At 41.0% G+C, this 18270-nt stretch overlaps 1 protein-coding gene across 1 annotated transcript in view; it reads right to left on the bottom strand.

The window, feature by feature from the left end:
* The window catches only part of LOC106571662 (sodium/potassium/calcium exchanger 4), an 85549-nt gene that overhangs the window by 63266 nt on the left and 4013 nt on the right, over positions 1-18270 (bottom strand). The window contains exon 2 of the mRNA XM_014144976.3: positions 11118-11240. Coding sequence (XP_014000451.1) covers positions 11118-11240 — 123 coding nt within the window. The remainder of the gene's footprint in view (positions 1-11117; positions 11241-18270) is intronic.

Raw genomic sequence — 18270 nt, forward strand, 5'->3', positions numbered from 1 at the left:
ATTATGAGATTATTACGGAAAAGAGCGATATTTACATTGTGAAACGGCCGCCAAGCATCGATCATCATGTCACCAGAATTAGACCGTGAATATTTATTGGAAAGGAGCATCGATCATCATGTCACCAGAATTAGACCCTGAATATTTATTGGAAAGGAGCATCAATCTCATCACCTTGCACTTTCACAGTCCTGTCAAGTTTATCATAACTTATTTCATCTGTAGCTAATAAACTGCTGAGTTTCCACCGCCATTTCTCGCATAATTCATTTTAACTACACAAAAAGATCCCACCCTGTCAAACGAACAAATCGTCTGTTGGCATTTATAAAATTGCACCAGCATTTCATGTTTCCATCAGCTCTCACTTTTTTCATGCATCAGGTAATTCATCCGCATGAAATGGTTAGATGGAAACATGGTTAGTGTTGTGTAAATGAACCTATGAACTCCAGCCACAAATGAATGGAAGATGTAGGCATAAAACAGGGATTGGGTGTTGATTGATGTAAATGGCTATAAAATATACAAAATACAATGTGTGATGGCATTGTCAGTGTGCCTCCATGATTTGCACAAGTCCTCATATTCTAAAATCAAATGATTTCACCAACAGGTTGGGACCAACATGGTTGATTAACTGCACCAGGCGGAGGTGACCAGACCCAACCCATTTGTGTTGTCTCTTGGGGACTGCTCACAGGTGTTTACGGTCATTAGTGGACCGGCATTGGAGCAAGGTACACTGCTTGTGGCACTGGATGTGTGCTTCAAGTCCTATTATGTGCTTGATAACAACTTTCCCACTGTGCCCCAGCATGGGAACTCCTTCAGACCACAGTGTATCGGCTACCAGGAACAGAATAGCTCACAGTACGTCGGTTGCGCGAATGTCTTTTTTCCACTGAACAATAGTGGATACTTTTCTGCTCTTGTATGTAGTGTGAGAAGTGACAGGAGGAAGCACAGCCCTCCGGCTGATGTGTTCCTGTGAATGAGTAGATCAATGGCTGGATGAGCCGTAAGTGTCTCGTTCCAATGCTGATATGCTCTTAAGGCACTATTTATTTGCCTTTAGTTCAACTACTGAAGTGCGTTCTGGTACACTTTCATTCTATCACAATTTATTTTAAATACAAATGTTACATTGGGGATTGTGAAAAGTGCTTTATGAATGAAATACAGTTATTAAGTAATGAGTTATTAGTCCATGTCCTTAGTAGTGACCTTCAAATGTTTATTTTACACTTGTTCTGTGTAACAATAGTTTTACCTCGACACAAATGTAGACCATTATTGTATGGCAAAACAGCATGGTGTGTGTGTGTGCCGTCACCTAAGATAGCTGTAGTGTGTCAGTGAATGTGAATATCCATTGATTAGCTCTGGCACTGTCTGATAGACAGATCTGTGTTAATACCACTTAAGACAGACAGTGTCATGCTTTGTTTTTCTGAGATTGCAATCGGAGTGTTCACTGCAATTTCAACTGAGGCTTTAGTCTGATGTTTGGACTTGTCGGTTCATGAAATAATAAAAACTAATTCTAATAAACAATCCTATCTTATGTAGTCTTATCTTGTGGATTAATACATATTTAGACAATAGGGCTTTGTTTCAATGTGCTATTTACAAATATATTATTGTACATTTTCTGACATGATGTATGTTCTGAAATGCAGGGAATAGAAATGAATTATTTGAAATTCAACATTGTATCTTGAGTGTATGTGTAGGACAGGGAGGGGGTGGGATGGTAGAGAAGGCTAAAATATGCATGCAAAATTGAAATTAGAATGACCTCTGGGTCAATCCCCCTACCCAATGTGCTGGGTTTGTCACAATCCAACACACTGGGTTGTTTTAACCCAGCAATATAGTCTAATTTACCCAGCAGTAGGGTCAAATGCTCAACCCAAGGTGTTGGGTTAGAAGCACAACCCAAGCAATGCTGTGTTTGCCCAATATTGACCGAGTGCTGGGTTGTCAAAATTACCACACATTTTTGCACTCTGTCAATTAGGTTAGTATTGTGGAGTAACTGCACTGCTGTTGATCCATCCTCGGTGTTCTACTATCACAGCCATTAAACTCTGTAACCGTTTTAAAGTCACCATTGGACTCGGTGAAATCCCTGAGCGGTATCCATCCTCACCGGCAACTGAGTTAGGAAGGACAACTGTATATTTTGTAGTGACTGGGTGTATTGATACACCATCGAAAGTAATTAATAACTTCACCATGCTCAAAAGGATATTCAATATATTTTCATTTTTTTAACCCATCTACCAATAGGTGCCCTTCTTTGTGAGGCATTGGAAAACCTCCCTGGTCTTTGTGGTTGAATCTGTGTTTGAAATGCACTGCTCCACTGAGAGACCTTACAGATAATTGTATGTGTGAGCTACAGAGATGAGGTAGTCATTTAAAAATCTTGTTAAACACTATTATTGCCCACAGAGTGAGTCCATGCAACTTATGTGACTTGTTAAGCAAATTGTTAGTCCTAAACTTATTGAGGCTTGCCATAACAAAGGGATTGAATACTTATTGACTCAAGACATTTCAGCTTTAAATTTATGAATTTATAAACATGTTCAAAAAAATATCATTCCACTTTGACATTATTGGTTATTGTGTGTAGATCAGTGACACAAAATCAAAATGTAATCCATTTTAAATTCAGGCTGTAGCACAACATGTGGAGAAAGTCAAAGGGTGTGAATCATTTCTGAAGGCACTGTAGGTAGGGGTAAATTGGCTAGGCAAAAGGATAGATAATAGACAGACGCAGCAGCGTATGTGGTGAGTGTGAAAGTGTGTGTGTGAGCGTGTGTGTGGCGTCAGTATGCATGTGTATGCATGTTACGTGTGTGTGGGAGTATGTAGTGTGTGCGTGTGTGTTGGGGTGTCAGTGTAAATAGGTGTGAGTGTGTGGGTAGAGTCCAGTGTGTGCGCATAGAGTCAGTGCAAGAGAGTTAGTGCAAAACAAAAGGCTCAATCCAGTTAGTCTGGGTAGCCATTTGATTAGCTATTTAGCACTATTGCTTAGCAATCTTAAGGCTTATGGGGTAGAAGTTGTTCAGGGTCATTTTGGTTCCAGACTTGGTACATTTGTATGGCTTGCCATGAAGTAGCAGAGGACAGTCTTGGGTGGCTGGAGTCTTTGAAAATGTTTTGGGACTTCCTCTGAGCTCTGACACCGCCTGGTATAGAAGTCCAGGATGGCAGGGAGCTCGGGCCCAGTGATGTAGTGGGCCGTACTCACCACTCTCTGTCGAGCGTTGCAGTCGGTTGCCTTGCAGTTGCCGTACCAAGTGGTGATGCAGCCAGTCAAGATGCTCTCAATGGTGCATCTGTAGAACTTTTTGAGGAGGGCGCTTGCCAAATCTTTTCAGCCTCCTGGTACACTCACTCACCCATTCTGTCTACTGGGTTCTGTTCAATAGGGCACCCAACATTTTAAAACGTTTTGCAACGGAAAAAGGAAATGAGCATTTGCAATAGAGCAATGTTTTGTTTATCACGCTAACGCTGATGTCGAGACCTTGACAAACTTAAGTGACGAACATGAAAATACTAGAGACTGATAGTTATAGCTATGTTCAACAAGTACTCTTGTGTGTACCAAACATTAGCAACACCTTCCTAATATTTTACTTTGCCTCGCTGGCTTGCTATCTTTCTTGGTAATCAATCCTCAGATGACATCTGCGATGTTGTAGACGATAACTATCTGATTACGTGTTTGTTAACTTGCATGAGCTGCACTTGAAGCTGCACGTGATCGTGTCCACTGCTAGGTAAACAACGAGATTTCTGATAACGAACTGCGTGCTCAACTTTTCCTGATGCGGCCGGGAAACGATTGCGTGTAGCCACCTCCCCGTTTCAGTCCGCTTTCTCCCGTTTGGTGGCAAATGAACAAGGCCCTGTATTGTTTTTGCTGTTTTTCCTGTTCCATTATGCGGTAGCAGCATAATCCCCTGCTTGTGTAATTCCCCTTTTAAAATGCCTTCTGGTGTTTCCCCAAAATGGACTAACCTGCGTGACTCGCCACCAAAGGAGGGTGAGCAGGGAGGGTGGGCTGGAGAGCAGGCTACGGCTTCTCACCGCCACACGTCCCAGGCCCTGGCACTCACCCCTTAAATCAAGTATCCCAACACTACAGCCTCTACTGTACCTCATTTCCTCCAGCCCTGTCTCTCTCACAGACACACACATACATATATATACACACACACATATACCTACAGTGCCTTCGGAAAGTATTCAGACACCTTGACTTTTTCCACATTTTGTTACGTTAAAGCCTTATTCTGAAATTGATTTAAAAAAATAAAACATCTCAGCAATATACACACAATCCCCATAATGACAAAGCAAAAACAGATTTGTAGAAATGTTTGCAAATGCATTAAAATGAATAAACAGAAATACCTTATTTACGTAACTATTCACACCCTTTGCTATGAGACTCGAAATTGAGCTTAGGTGCATCCTATTTCCAATGATCACCCTTGAGATGTTTCTCCAACTTGATTGGAGTCCACCTGTGGTAATTTCAACTGATTGGACATGATTTGGAAAGGCACACACCTGTCTATAGAAGGTTCAACAGTTGACAGTGTATGTCAGAGCAAAGACCAAGCCATGAGGTTGAAGGAATTGTCCGTAGAGCTCAAGGACAGGATTGTGTCGAGGAACAGATCTGGAAAAGATCTGGAAAAGGGTACCAAAAAATGTTTGCAGCAGTGAAGCTCCCCAAGAACACAGTGGCCTCCATCATTCTTAAATGGAAGAGGTTTGGAACCACCAAGACTCTTTCTAGAGCTGGCCGCCCGGCCAAACTGAACAATCAGGGGAGAAGGGCCTTGGTCTGGGAGGTGACCAAGAACCCGATGGTGACTCTGACAGAGCTCTAGAGTTTCTCTGTGGAGATGGAAGAACTTTCCAGATGGAGAACCATCTCTGCAGCACTCCACCAATCAGGCCTTTCTGGTAGAGTGGCCAGACAGAAGCCACTCCTCAGTAAAAGGCACATCACAACCCATTTGCGCACTTAAAGACTCCCAGACCGGAGGCCTTCCGGGTGGCGCAGTGGTCTAAGGCACTGCATCGCAGTGCTAGCTGTGCCACCAGAGATTCTGGGTTTGAGCCCAGGCTCTGTCGCAGCCAGCCGCGACTGGGAGGCCCATAGGACAGCGCACAATTGGCCCAGCGTCGTCCGGGTTAGGGAGGGTTTGGCCGGCAGGGATATCCTTGTCTCATCACGCACTAGCAACTCCTGTGGCGGGCTGTGCAAGCTGACCAGGTCGCCAGGTGTATGGTGTTTCCTCTGACACATTGGTGTGGCTGGCTTCTGGGTTGGATGTGCATTGTGTCAAGAAGCAGTGCGGCTTGGTTGGGTTGTGTTTCGTAGGACGCATGGCTCTCGACCTTTGCCTCTCCCGAGTCCGTACAGGAGTTGCAGTGATGAGACAAGACTGTAACTACTACCAATTGCATACCACGAAATTGGGGAGAAAAAAGGGGTAAAAAATTTAAATAAACTCTCAGACCATGAGAAACCTGATGCTCTGGTCTGATGAAACCAAGATTGAACTCTTTGGCCTGTTCAGGAGTCTTATGGCTTGGGGGTAGAAGCTGTTAAGAAGCCTCTTGGACCTAGACTTGGCACTCCGATACTGCTTGCTGTGCGGTAGAAGAGAGAACAGTCTATGACTAGGGTGGCTGGAGTCTGTGACACCGCCTGGTGGGTGGCAGGAAGCTGGGCCGTACGCACTACCCTCTGTAGTGCCTTGCAGTCGGAGGCCGAGCAGTTGCCATACCAGGCAGTGATGCAACCAGTCAGGATGCTCTCGATGGTGCAACTGTAGAACTTTTTGAGGATCTGAGGACCCATGGAAAATCTTTTCAGTCCTCTGAGGGGGAATAGGCTTTGTCGTGACCGCTTCACAACTGTCTTGGTGTGTTTGGACCATGATAGTTTGTTGGTGATGTGGACAACAAGGAACTTGAAGCTCTCAACTTGCAATTAACAAATATGCCTTGTTAAAAGTTAATTTGTGGAATATCAAATCAAATGAATTTCTTTCCTTAATGCGTTTGAGCCAATCAGCTGTGTTGTGACTAGAATTAATGTCAGTAATTGTGAAAATCTGAGTTTAAATGTATTTGGCTAAGGTGTATGTAAACTTCCGACTTCAACTGTATATACTGTATTCTATACTATCTACTGTAGCTCAGTCTATGCCGCTCTGACATTGCTCGTCCATATATATAAATATTCTTAATTCCATTCCTTTACTTAGATTTGTGTGTATTAGGTATATGTTGTGACATTGTTAGATATTACTTGCTAGATATAGCTGCACTGTCGGAATTAAAAGCACAAGCATTTCGCTACACCCGCAATAACATCTGCTAAACACATGTATGTGACAAATAAAATGTAATTTGAGATTTTTGGTTCCAACCGCCGAGTCTTTGTGATACGCAGCGGAGGTGAACAGATGATCTCCGCATGTGTGGCTCCCACAGTGAAGCATGGATCAGGAGGTGTGATGGTGCTTTGCTGGTGACACTGTCTGTGATTTATTTAGAATTCACAGCATACTTAACCAGCATGGCTACCACAGCATTCTGCAGCAATATTGGGACAATCACTTGTTTTTCAACAGGACAATGACCCAAAACACACCTCTAGCATAGTTGACCAAGAACGAGAGTGATGGAGTGCTGCATCAGATGACCTGGCCTCCACAATCAACCGACCTCAACCCAATTGAGATGGTTTGGTATGAGTTGGACCGCAGAGTGAATGAAAAGCTGCCAACAAGTGCTCAGTATATGTGGGAATTTCATGAGGTGAATACCTCATGAAGCTGGTTGAGAAAATGCCAAGATTGTGCAAAGCTGTCATCAAGGCAAAGGGTGGCTACTTTGAACAATCTAAAATAAAAATATATATTTTGATTTATTTCAGAGTTTTGATGTCTTCACTATTATTCTACAATGTAGAAAATAGTAAAAATAAAGAAGAACCCCTTCAATGTGTAGGTGTACTAAAACTTTTGACCGGTAGTGTGTATATATACACACAAACAAACACAAACGCAGACACAGCCGTATCATGGCTGCCAGCGCCATAACGTTTCAATTTTGGGGGCAGTGTGACTCACCTTCTCCTCTCACGCCACCCCTGCTCGCCCCATGCCATAAACACGCAACATACGCACACCTCTCCCCCTCCACATCCCTCCCTCCCTTGTTCCTTCTTCCAGATTAGTGTGATGCAGTATCTAAAACCACTGTAATCAAAAAAGGGGATTATTACATACTAGAAACTAAGCCATAATAAAACCTTTGCTTTATTTTTCAGTTCTACTTTGCTTTTTAGCATTCAAATCTTTTTTATATATATAAAAAAAATCATTCCAGATACAAAATTATACGAACAACAACTTGCAGAGACGCACACAAACAATGACTTCATCTCGTCTGCCTAGACCTGCATGTTCACACCCCCACCCCTAGTGCCTGCATTATTGTTTGCCACTTGGCCTTAAATTGTACCAATTCGTTTTTCTCGGTAGCCCATGCTTTTTCGATATTTCAATAATAAATCATTAGATTGTGTGCTTTTAGTGTATTGATGCTTTTAGTGTACGTTTTTTCAAGATGAGTGACGAGAAGAGAAGCGTCCAACCCATTGGGTATCTCACTACACTCCCATATTGTAAGGGTCTATGTGTAGCTGATGCAGAGGAGTTAGGCGCAGGACAGCAGAGATGAGTAAATAAAAGTAACTTTACTCAAAGTCATCAAAATAACAGAGAATTACCAAGCCCACAATACGGACCACAATACAACAAACAATCACTCACAAAAACCCATGAGGGAACATATGGTTAAATAATGAAACAGTAATCGTGGGATTGAAATCAGGTGTGTAAAACAAAGACAAAACAAATGGAAAAATTAAAAGTGGATCGGCGGTGGCTAGAAGGCCGGTGATGTCGACTGCCGAACGCCGCCCGAACAAGGAGAGGGACCGACTTCGGCGGAAGTTGTGACACATATGCCATGTCTTGAAATATGCAGACTGAGGTTTACATTGTAATACTTCTAACAGCCAACTTTCTAGCTCCGCCCATAACTTTTGGACATTATAACATTTCCAGAAAGCACGGATTATTGAGTCATTATTGGTTTTTTACTTAAGCAGTGTCAAGTCTGCAGCTTTAAATTAGCATTGGGGGCCTGAAAGAAATTAAATTGTTTAAAAGACCCGCAGCATTTGAGTAAGTGCCTGTAACAAAGTACAAGTGAAAAACAAATTGTTCCCTCGCCAATTTGGATCACGTCACCTTGTAAGGGCTAATAAAACATGAGCTTTGCAATAAAACAGTACTGCTTTCAAATTAAGCAGAACTACAGTTACAGCAGTACTACAGTTTGCATTCATCATTGGGACAGTCAAAGGAGAAATTAAATCTCTAAAACACACGTTTTAATTAGATCAGAGTGAGGGTTAATGACTCAAGTGAGTGACGGGTCAAAAAAGAAAAAGAAGAATACGGAAGCATTCCAGTCCATATAATGATTCTTTGAATGAAGTAAAATAGCATTATATATTGTTTTTTATTTGATCTCTGTGCTTCATAGTCTAGTGTACCAGCAACGTAATTTGTAGCTTTATTTATAGAAAAAAAGGTATTTCTAAGAACGTAATATTGCTGAACGGACAATAAACCTAATTTACGACAACGGTCATCATTAAGCGTCATCCAGCTCTGATCAACATTAGCACCTCTGGTGAACCCAGAAGTACTGAGCGAAGAGATAATGATGAGGAGGAGAGAGAAGACCAAATCAGGCGGAAGATAATCTATGCATCTCACAAACACTGGCCTAATTACGCACAGCTTTAGCTGGGGCACATACTCAGGATACAAAAAAGCCTAGGATAATAATAATTCTCATCCATCTATATAAACTACCCTGGTGCCATCCCCAGCCCATATCTCCATGCTCTGCCCCAGATGGCCGAGGCTGAGGGGGAGCGCTTGTGGAGACTCTAGGATGTCAGGTGGGCGTCTTGGTCACACTGAGCCTATTCCTGGAAACAAAACTGTGCTCTCATATGAGCAGAGCATGTAAAATAGCCAGGATCTTAGATTATAAAACATATTGTTTTGCCAGGAGAAGGGTAGAACAAAAGGAATGGGGGGGGGGGGGGGAGAGGAGAGGAGAGGAGGAAAGAGTGGGGCAGTCTGCCTGCAGTGGGCAAGAAGACGTAAACAAACAAAAAATAAGGTAATCCCCCTCTGGATTAGAAGTAGTAAAATTTTCAGCACATAATCTTGTCAACTGGCACTCATCTCAAAAGGACCCTATTGCATTTAAATTAGTTAATGCTCTAAATGTTCAAAGTGCTTGACAATACAAATCCAATATACTTTGAGAGTAATATAAAAATATAAATATAAATATAAATAAATTACTCATCCTCAAATTATAGATAGGGAAACACTTGTAGTGTTAAAGTGTTGAAAATGTGTTAGTGTTAAAAATAAGTGTTAACTCATATTCCAATCATGGAGGCCTAGATTGAAGTAAACACTTCAACACTTAACACTGACAAAACTTCCTCTTATAAAGACGACGCTTCAACCCTCAACACTTTCAGTGAGGCCCCCAAAGGATTCTGCTAGCTGTGGCTGGTAATGAGAAACAGACACTCAATCTCCATTGGGCCAAATGTGTCACAATGAAACTATTAATAGCCGGCAACACAACCTTCCAAAGTGTCTGTTACCTTGTGTCACCCTCAGAGTATTTAAAGATGCAAAGTCCCCTGTTTTAGGGATCTGCGTTGTTCTGGTACTGGTTCCGACTGACATTTTCGCTTATAAATTAATCTGTAGACACCATAGATGGAAATGGCTTGCTGGAGCGTTAGCCATGATTCTCACGGACCCAGGAGTATGCCTCTTCTGCCTTTGTGAAGCAGGATGTGAAATCTGACACCATTTGAAGCTGGGGTGTCCCTCCTACCATTTCATTCACTCTTCCGACTGTTCATCAACTACTGGCTGAACCCTACGTCACAGCCACTAACATCGTAGCGCAGCAGGAGAGCGTGATTTCGTTGCTGTAACACATTCAGGGGTTAAAGTCAGGGGGTACGGTTCAGTACGGCGTCCCGGTAAAATAAATAGTGGGTGTACGCTGTACCAGTAAAACGTGAGCCTGTCACAATTAATACAACACCATTATTTAACATTACGGCGTGTCAGCAGGGATCCTCAACTAGATTCAGACGCAGGCTGTTTTTATCGTGATCCTATGGTCCGGGGGCCGGAACATAATTACAAATCATTTGTAGACTGCAAGAATCACAAATACATAACAGTTTTGACAAAAACATGATCATTTCAAACTTTGCGTACATTTGTATATGATCATGTGTCTCTATTATGCATGGGAATAATTGGGGATAGATTTCCAAAATTAAAATAACTGGTGTTTTTACAATCTTTTATGTCCAATAATGAAAATTCAAAAGAAAATAAAAAATACATCACTTTTTGTTCAGAAAACTTGGGGGGCCAATAATCTGTGCAGAATCACTTGCACCTGCGATGTTGACCAACTTGGGGGGCCAAATAAAACGGTCACAAGTTGGGTAACCCTGATGAATACTACAGCAAAGCCTGCAAAAATACTACATGAATACTATAATATTTATACCATAGTATACTATAGCATTTTTCCATGTGGGTATGTTATCAAAACAAGAACATAAGGCATAAAGGCTTCATAATTCATAAAGATCATGTTAACTGACTAATATTATCTCAGATCAAAACGTAAAAGATCTCCTGAGCCTGTGTTAACCTCAGACCTTATTTTCTGTATTTATCCCAAAACCCCATTCTTTCCCCATTAATTTCCCCCATAGGAATGGCTGAACGAACCAGAGGTAACTCATGTACGTTTTTTAGGACTACAAGCTGACAAGCTCTATATAACAGTAATCAGGGTTCAAATAATAAATACAAAACTATTGCCATGGTCGACAGTAGTTTTCCCCAGTGAAGGGAGCATACCTGGCTCTGTGCAGTTCTTTGACTCGGTCTCGGTCTCATTGTCGTTGTCGGGTTCATGTCCCATGAGCTTCCTTCCCCAATGTTCATGCTTCTCGTGTCCATTTTTTAATGTTATTCCGTACCCTGGAAGAAAAGAGGTATCCTTGCTCATAGAAAATCATAGCCATGTTACATTAAGAAGTTGAGTAACATCAGTGTTATTAAGTACTTCATTAAAAATACTTTTAAGATACTACTTAAGCAGTTTTTTGGGGGGTATCTGTACTTTACTATTTATATATTTGACAACTTCTACTCCACTACATTCCTAAAAACATTTTTTACTCCCATACATTTTCCTTGACACCCAAAAGTCCTTTTAACATTTTGAATGCTCACGCAGGACAGCAATATGATTGTATTCACGCACCTAGCAATATAACACGTTGTCATCCCTACTGCCTCTGATTGGCGAACTCACTAAACACAAATACTGCATTTTTGTAAATAATGTCTGTGTTCCCTTGGCTGTCTGAAAAATGTAAAAAACAATAACAATGTGCCATCTGGTTTGTTTAATATAAATAATTTGATGTATAGCATTTACTTTTTCCACCACTGTACTTAAGTACATTTCAAACCAGATACTTTAAAAATTTTACTCAAGTATTATTTTACTGGGTGACTTTGAGTCATTTTCTATTAAGGTATCTTTACTTTTACACGCGTATGACAATTGAGTACTTTTTCTCACCACTGAGTATCATTGAACGAGACATAACCAATGTATCTGTGAAAAAGGTGCTGAAAAATACAGATGCATTCATAAATCATGACAATGATTGTAATGTTGATCACTTGAAACGAAATGGATATGCATGGAAATTCTACCTCAAACTAGATTGATAACTAATCGCATTGTAGGATGGAGTAGGCTTCAATAATTAATTTCCCCCATCCTTTCAGGTTTGAATGTTTCAAGTGGGATGAATACAAAATGAGAACTGTTTAATTCCCGATTACTGGATGCAAATCACCCATACACACAGCCAACTTGCGACGCTTCTGGCTTTCCATCATTCATTTCTCGAAGGTTTTCAATGAGATTGCAATGTGCAAAGAACCCAGATTTACAAACTGTCAGTGTTGGACCCCAGTTAGATTATAGGCTCACTGATTTCAACCCCCAACAGAAAAGGATTAGCGACTTAACTGAATGACTGACTAACTAACCTTTCCCTTAGGGTATTGATTTTTGGTCAAGTCACGGTCAAGAACTGAACAGACCAACCAGACTCGAGCCTTGAGTTAAGACATTAAGATGCGTTACGACATCTGAATTCTATAAGAGATAGAAGCCTCAGGATGAAACCATGAAAAGTGTGAGGCAGAACAAGCTAGGTGCTTGAAAACCAAAACTAATTTGCTTCCTTGAAGCAGAAAACAAAGACATTACCCTACGTAATTTTGACATGGACAATTGGGTAATATTTGGTTGAGACGTTGATCAATGAGATGACAACCTATATTCACCTACTCAAAAAGACAGTCAAACTGTAGTTAAATCTCCAATGTGTTGTCACTATGCTTTCAACCATCTAAAAGCACAACCAAATTCCAATGGAAAAACAAAGTCTGATTTTTGGTTTAGTTGTCAACCAAATGTCTATCACTGTATTTCAACCATTTAAAAGCACAGCAAAGTTCAAATGAGAATTCAACATCAGATATTTTGTTTATTTATACAGACTAATGCGATATCACAGGGCTTCATCTAATAGGAGAACCAAATGTGTATTTTTCGATCCTTTATTTAACTAGGCAAATTCTTACTTACAATGATGGCGTACCCCAGCCAAACCCTAACGACCCTGGGGAACTGCGCGCCGCCCAATGGGACTCCCAATCACAGCTGGTTGTGATACAGCCTGGAATCAAACCAGGATCTGTAGTGATGCCTCTAGCCCTGAGATGCAGTGCCTTAGACCACTGCACCACTCGGGAGCCCGAGTGACTTGGATTGCAGTTGAGACTACATTAAAAGTACATGGTGCAAGTGATTCTGCACAGATTATTACAGCAATTGTGAAGATCTCCACAGACCTGCGATGTTGACCTATGCATGCTACTATATATTGAACATGCATGCCTTAGATTATTACATGAGAAGAAATGTATTACAATATTACTTTTGAATGTTACATTGGTTTGTAAAATGGCCTTAACATTAAGCTGTATTTACTGCATTACAAAAGTAATATTGAATTGTGTTTTGATGACAACACAACCAAAAATCAAAATTTAAAAGGATATTCATCTACTGCTTGGATAGTTCCATCCGAGCCACTGGCTTAATCTCATTCTTTAACTTTTATTTTTGGTTGAGTTGGAGACATGAATCCAACATATCATTTGTTAACTTGTCGACAAGTCAAAAGGCTATTTGTTGTATTACAAAAGTGATATTGAATTGTGTTTGGTTGTCAACGCAACCAAATATAAACATTTGAAGGAGATGTATTTTCTGCTTGAATAGTTCCATCTGTGCCACTGATTTATTCTGGCATTAATTCCAGGTTGACTACAAATGAATAATTGATATGTTGGATTCACGTCTCCATCTCAACCAAAAATCTAAGTTATAGAGTAGGACCAAATCAAATCAAACTTTAAATGCGCTTTTAAACAGAAGTTTGATTTTATTTAGTCCTATTCTTTAACTTAGATTTTTGGTTGAGATGGAGATGTGAATCCAACATACACACTGAATATACAAAACATTAAGAACATCTGCTATCCCCATAACATAGACTGATCAGGTGAAATCCTGGGGGAAGCTTTGATCCCTTATTGATGTCACTTGTTAGATCCACTTCAAATCAGAGTAGATGAAGGGGAGGAGACGGGTTAAAGGTTTATTAAACCTTGAGACAATTGAGACATGGATTGTGTATGTGTGCCATTCAGGGGTGAATGGGCAAGACAAAAAATGGAAGTGCCTTTGAACGGGGTATGGTAGAAAGTGCCACACGTTGCGGTTTGTGTCAAGAACTGCAACACTGCTGGGTTTTTCACGCTCAACAGTTTCCTGTGTGTATCAAGAATGGTCCACCATCCAAAGGACATCCAGCCAACTTGATAACTGTGGGAAGCATTGACGTCAACATGGGCCAGCATCCCTGTGGAGCACTTTCAACACCTTGTAGAGTCCATGCCCCGAAGATTTAAGGTTGTTCTGAGGGCAAAGTGTTGATATTTTGTTGTGTTGACAACCAAACACAATTCAATAATATCATTAAATATCATCAAATTTGAAATCAACGAGAGCTTGAAACCCTAGGCCTATTATTGTATCGTCCATTTTTAGTTGAATTCTGGGTTGAATTCAAAACAATTGCTGTTGATGACTTTTCAAAAGCTACAGTATATCGGCCTAAATAGCGTCATTAATGATTGATACAAGTATGGACAAATTTAATTTGCTCTGTTAAACTTATTACCCTTGAGGATGACTTTGATAGTAGCAGTGAATCTATTTAGTTTTTAAGTGGGGATCTCTCAACAATCACTCTCACAATAGCACATTGGTAATGGTCAGTAACAAATATCATAGCCAAGCAGGATTGAGCTTGGTTAAAACCTTGAATGGGAGACCAAAGGGTAGCTGTAGATCAGGGATGGGCAACTTTGATGGGAATGTAATTCTGTGCATTTTGCTGCAATTTTACATATTTTGCAACGGTGCGAAGAGAAAATGTAGCAGTTTTACAGGCAATTTCCTGCAATTCTACACATTTTGCCATAGGGTGGAGACAAATGTTTGCCATTTTTTTATGTTTTTAACTTAGTAGGAAATAAACTAAATACATTGAAGTTATTCGAAAATGCATTAATTTGCTCAAGTTAATCATAAGACATAAACAAAATGCAAACAAATTCATATTTACATGCAACTTTCTGAAACGGAACAGGAATGCTCCCATTGGTGTGTTGTGCGAGGTGTTTGCATGTGTATGTCTAGTCTTCACCTTGTGTAGCCGTTAGCATCAATGCTAACGATAACTGTCTGCTGGTAGATGGAAAGGCTTTCCCAAAAACCTTCTCAATTAAATGTGAACTACAAAGTAGCCCATGTCTACCTGGCAGAATGATATCATGAATATTTGCATCAGTCCAGTGGCCATTTGTTTAGCAAACTCTGCAATCACATGAGCATTACAGAAACACTGGTCTCTGGCTGGTGCTCATGTACATTAAAGGGTAACTACACCCAAAATTCGACATGTATTTTTTTCCCCAGACCTCAAAGGTGGTCTCCTGATCTGGTTTAAGCATTGTTCTGGATTTAGAACATCCAATTGTTTTGTTTTTCTCAAAATTGTGTCAGCAAAAAACCTGACAATACTGGGAAAACTGAAGCCTGGAAAAAACAAAATGGAATTTTGGAGAAAACAATTCACAGAATCAGGAAAAAAATAAAACAGATTTTATAGGGCCCTATTAGGACTACACTGAGAGAGAGAGAAACAGAGGGCATCATCATCCTGCAACCCAGTCCAATTAGCTGGCGAGTGAGATGAACCAATGACACCCATCAATCTCTGCCAACTTCCTGTGCCACGAACGGCTCCCACACAAACACGGCTCCTCTCCGCCTTCCTGCCCTGACACTGCTGAGACTTCCCAGTGCCATCTCCCTCACCATCACCCCTACAGCATACACACCTGTCAGACCAGGCCTGGCCCTAGCTCTGTAACCACCTGGCATACTCTCAAAAGTACTCTACCTTCCCCATCTTCATCATGGAGACATACCCTGCTCCAATCAAAATGGAGAGTGACAGAGAGACATAACCCTTAAGTAATCCTTCACTCAATTCCCATCCATCTGCCCTTATTCTGTTGGCACTACATTTGTCACAGACAAACAACCCCAGAGTACTCCCATCCATATAAACAGGAGTCAGAAAAGGGACATGGGCATATTACGAATGCCTGGTTCCTATTCTTATGGTGATTTGGGATTGAGAGCAATATGGAGAGCAGTCAGATGCGTTCAGAGGGGATTAGGGAGGGGGGAGAATTAAAGGAGGATAATGGAGGGGAGGTGAGGGGTTATACCTGTATTTCTCTCTGATCAAACACCTGCCTCCAACATCTGCCTCGCCTCACAAAAGGTGATGGTCAAACATGTGACATGTCCAATCATGGTAGGCTCACAGCATGCTCTCTTATCAAATACCCTCTTATGGTGACAATCACAGCACACGGTGCACAGGTCATTCAACCTTGATTAAATGCAAAAAAAAGGCAAGCCATTACTGACCATAAAGCTTTAACTTTGGTCCCCTTAGATCCCGTCTTTTGGAGATAAGAGATTTGCAGCAAGCTTGTCTGTATATCATTCCAGAATAATCTTTTAAGCCTCTTGTTGTTTTTAATGTAATTAATAAAAACTCCAACATATCAGTGCGGTCAGACATGGGCCTACAGTACATAGCATAATGAGGCGATTTATGGTGGGTTTCTGCGCTCAGGGGCCTGAGTGGACGCAGATGGACATGTTCCACTACTGTTGGAACTCTGAACTGGGAAATCTCCTACAACAGTGCGTTCAAGACAACTGGGAACTCTGTCTTTCAACTCGGAATTCCAAGTCAGAAACTCGGACATCTTTCTAGAGCTCAGATTTCCGACATGAAGATCACTGACGTCATGATTTAACCTAGTTTTTTTTGTTTAGTTCCGAGTTGTCTTGAAAGCCCCATAAGGCCCATGTGGTATTATTGTGAAGGGTAATGGCACTCTACAGGACTCCAAATGCTTCCAATTACCCTAGGCCACACCCCTTCCGACCACACCTGTTCCCACTCTCTTAATCACCTCTCCTCTACATTTTTCACTCTCCAGTTCCCTTTGTAAGCAGTATGCTTTAGTTTGCTTGGTGATGCCCTATCCTTCTGCCGGCCATTGGCCGTGACTGATAAAGGGCCTTTTCATTTACAGTACCAGTGAAAGGTTTGGACACACCTACTCATTCTATTGTTTTTCTTTATTTTTACTATTTTCTACATTGTAGAATAATAGTGAAGACATCACAACTATGAAATAACACATATGGAATCATGTAGTAACCAAAGAAAAGTGTTAAACAAATCAAAATGTATTTTATATTTGAGATTCTTCAAAATTAGCAACCATTGCCTTGATGACAGATTTGCACAGTCTTGGCATTCTCTCAAACAGCTTCATGAGGTAGTCACCTGTAATGCATTTCAATTAACAGGTGTGCCTTGTTAAAAGCTTATTTGTGGAATTTCTTAACTTCTTAATATGTTTGAGCCAATCAGTTGTGTTTTGACAAGGTATGGGTGGTATACAGAAGATATCCCTATTTGATAAAAGACCAAGTCCATATTATGGCAAGAACAGCTCAAATAATCAAAAATAAACGACAGTCCATCAGTACTTTAATTAAGACATGAAGGTCAGTTAATCCGGGTAAATTTCAAGTACTTTGAAAGTTTCTTCAAGTGCAATCGCAAACACCATCAAGCACTATGATGAAACTGGTTCTCATGAGGACCGCCACAGGAAAGGAAGACCCAGAGTTACCTCTGCTGCAGACGATAAAGTCCTTAGAGTTACCAGTCTCAGAAAGCAGCAATTAACTTCACCTAAGATTGCAGCACAGAGTTCAAGTAACAGACACATCTCAACATCAACTGTTCAGAGGAGTGTGTGAACCAGGCCTTCATGGTTGAATTGCTGTAAAGAAACCACTACTAAAGGACACTAACAAGAAGAGACTTGCTTGGGCCAAGAAACACGAGCAATGGAAATTAGACTGGTGGAAATCTGTTCTTAGGTATGATGAGTCCAAATTTGAGATTTTTGGTTCCAACCGCCATGTCTTTGTGAGACGCAGAGTAGGTGAACGGATGATCTCTGCATATGTGGTTCCCACCGTGAAGCATGGAGGAGGTGGTGTGATGGTGCTTTGCAGGTGATAGTGTCGGTGATTTATTTAGAATTCATGGCACACTTAACCAGCATGTCTATCACAGCATTCTGAAGCAATATGTCATCCCATCTGGTTTGCGCTTAGTGGGATTATCATTTGTTTTTCAACAGGACAATGACCCAAAACACACATTCAGGCTGTGTAAGGGCT

The sequence above is a fragment of the Salmo salar genome, chromosome 15 (assembly GCF_965601325.2).
Source record: "Salmo salar chromosome 15, fSalSal1, whole genome shotgun sequence".
In the NCBI taxonomy this organism is placed as follows: Eukaryota; Metazoa; Chordata; class Actinopteri; order Salmoniformes; family Salmonidae; genus Salmo; species Salmo salar.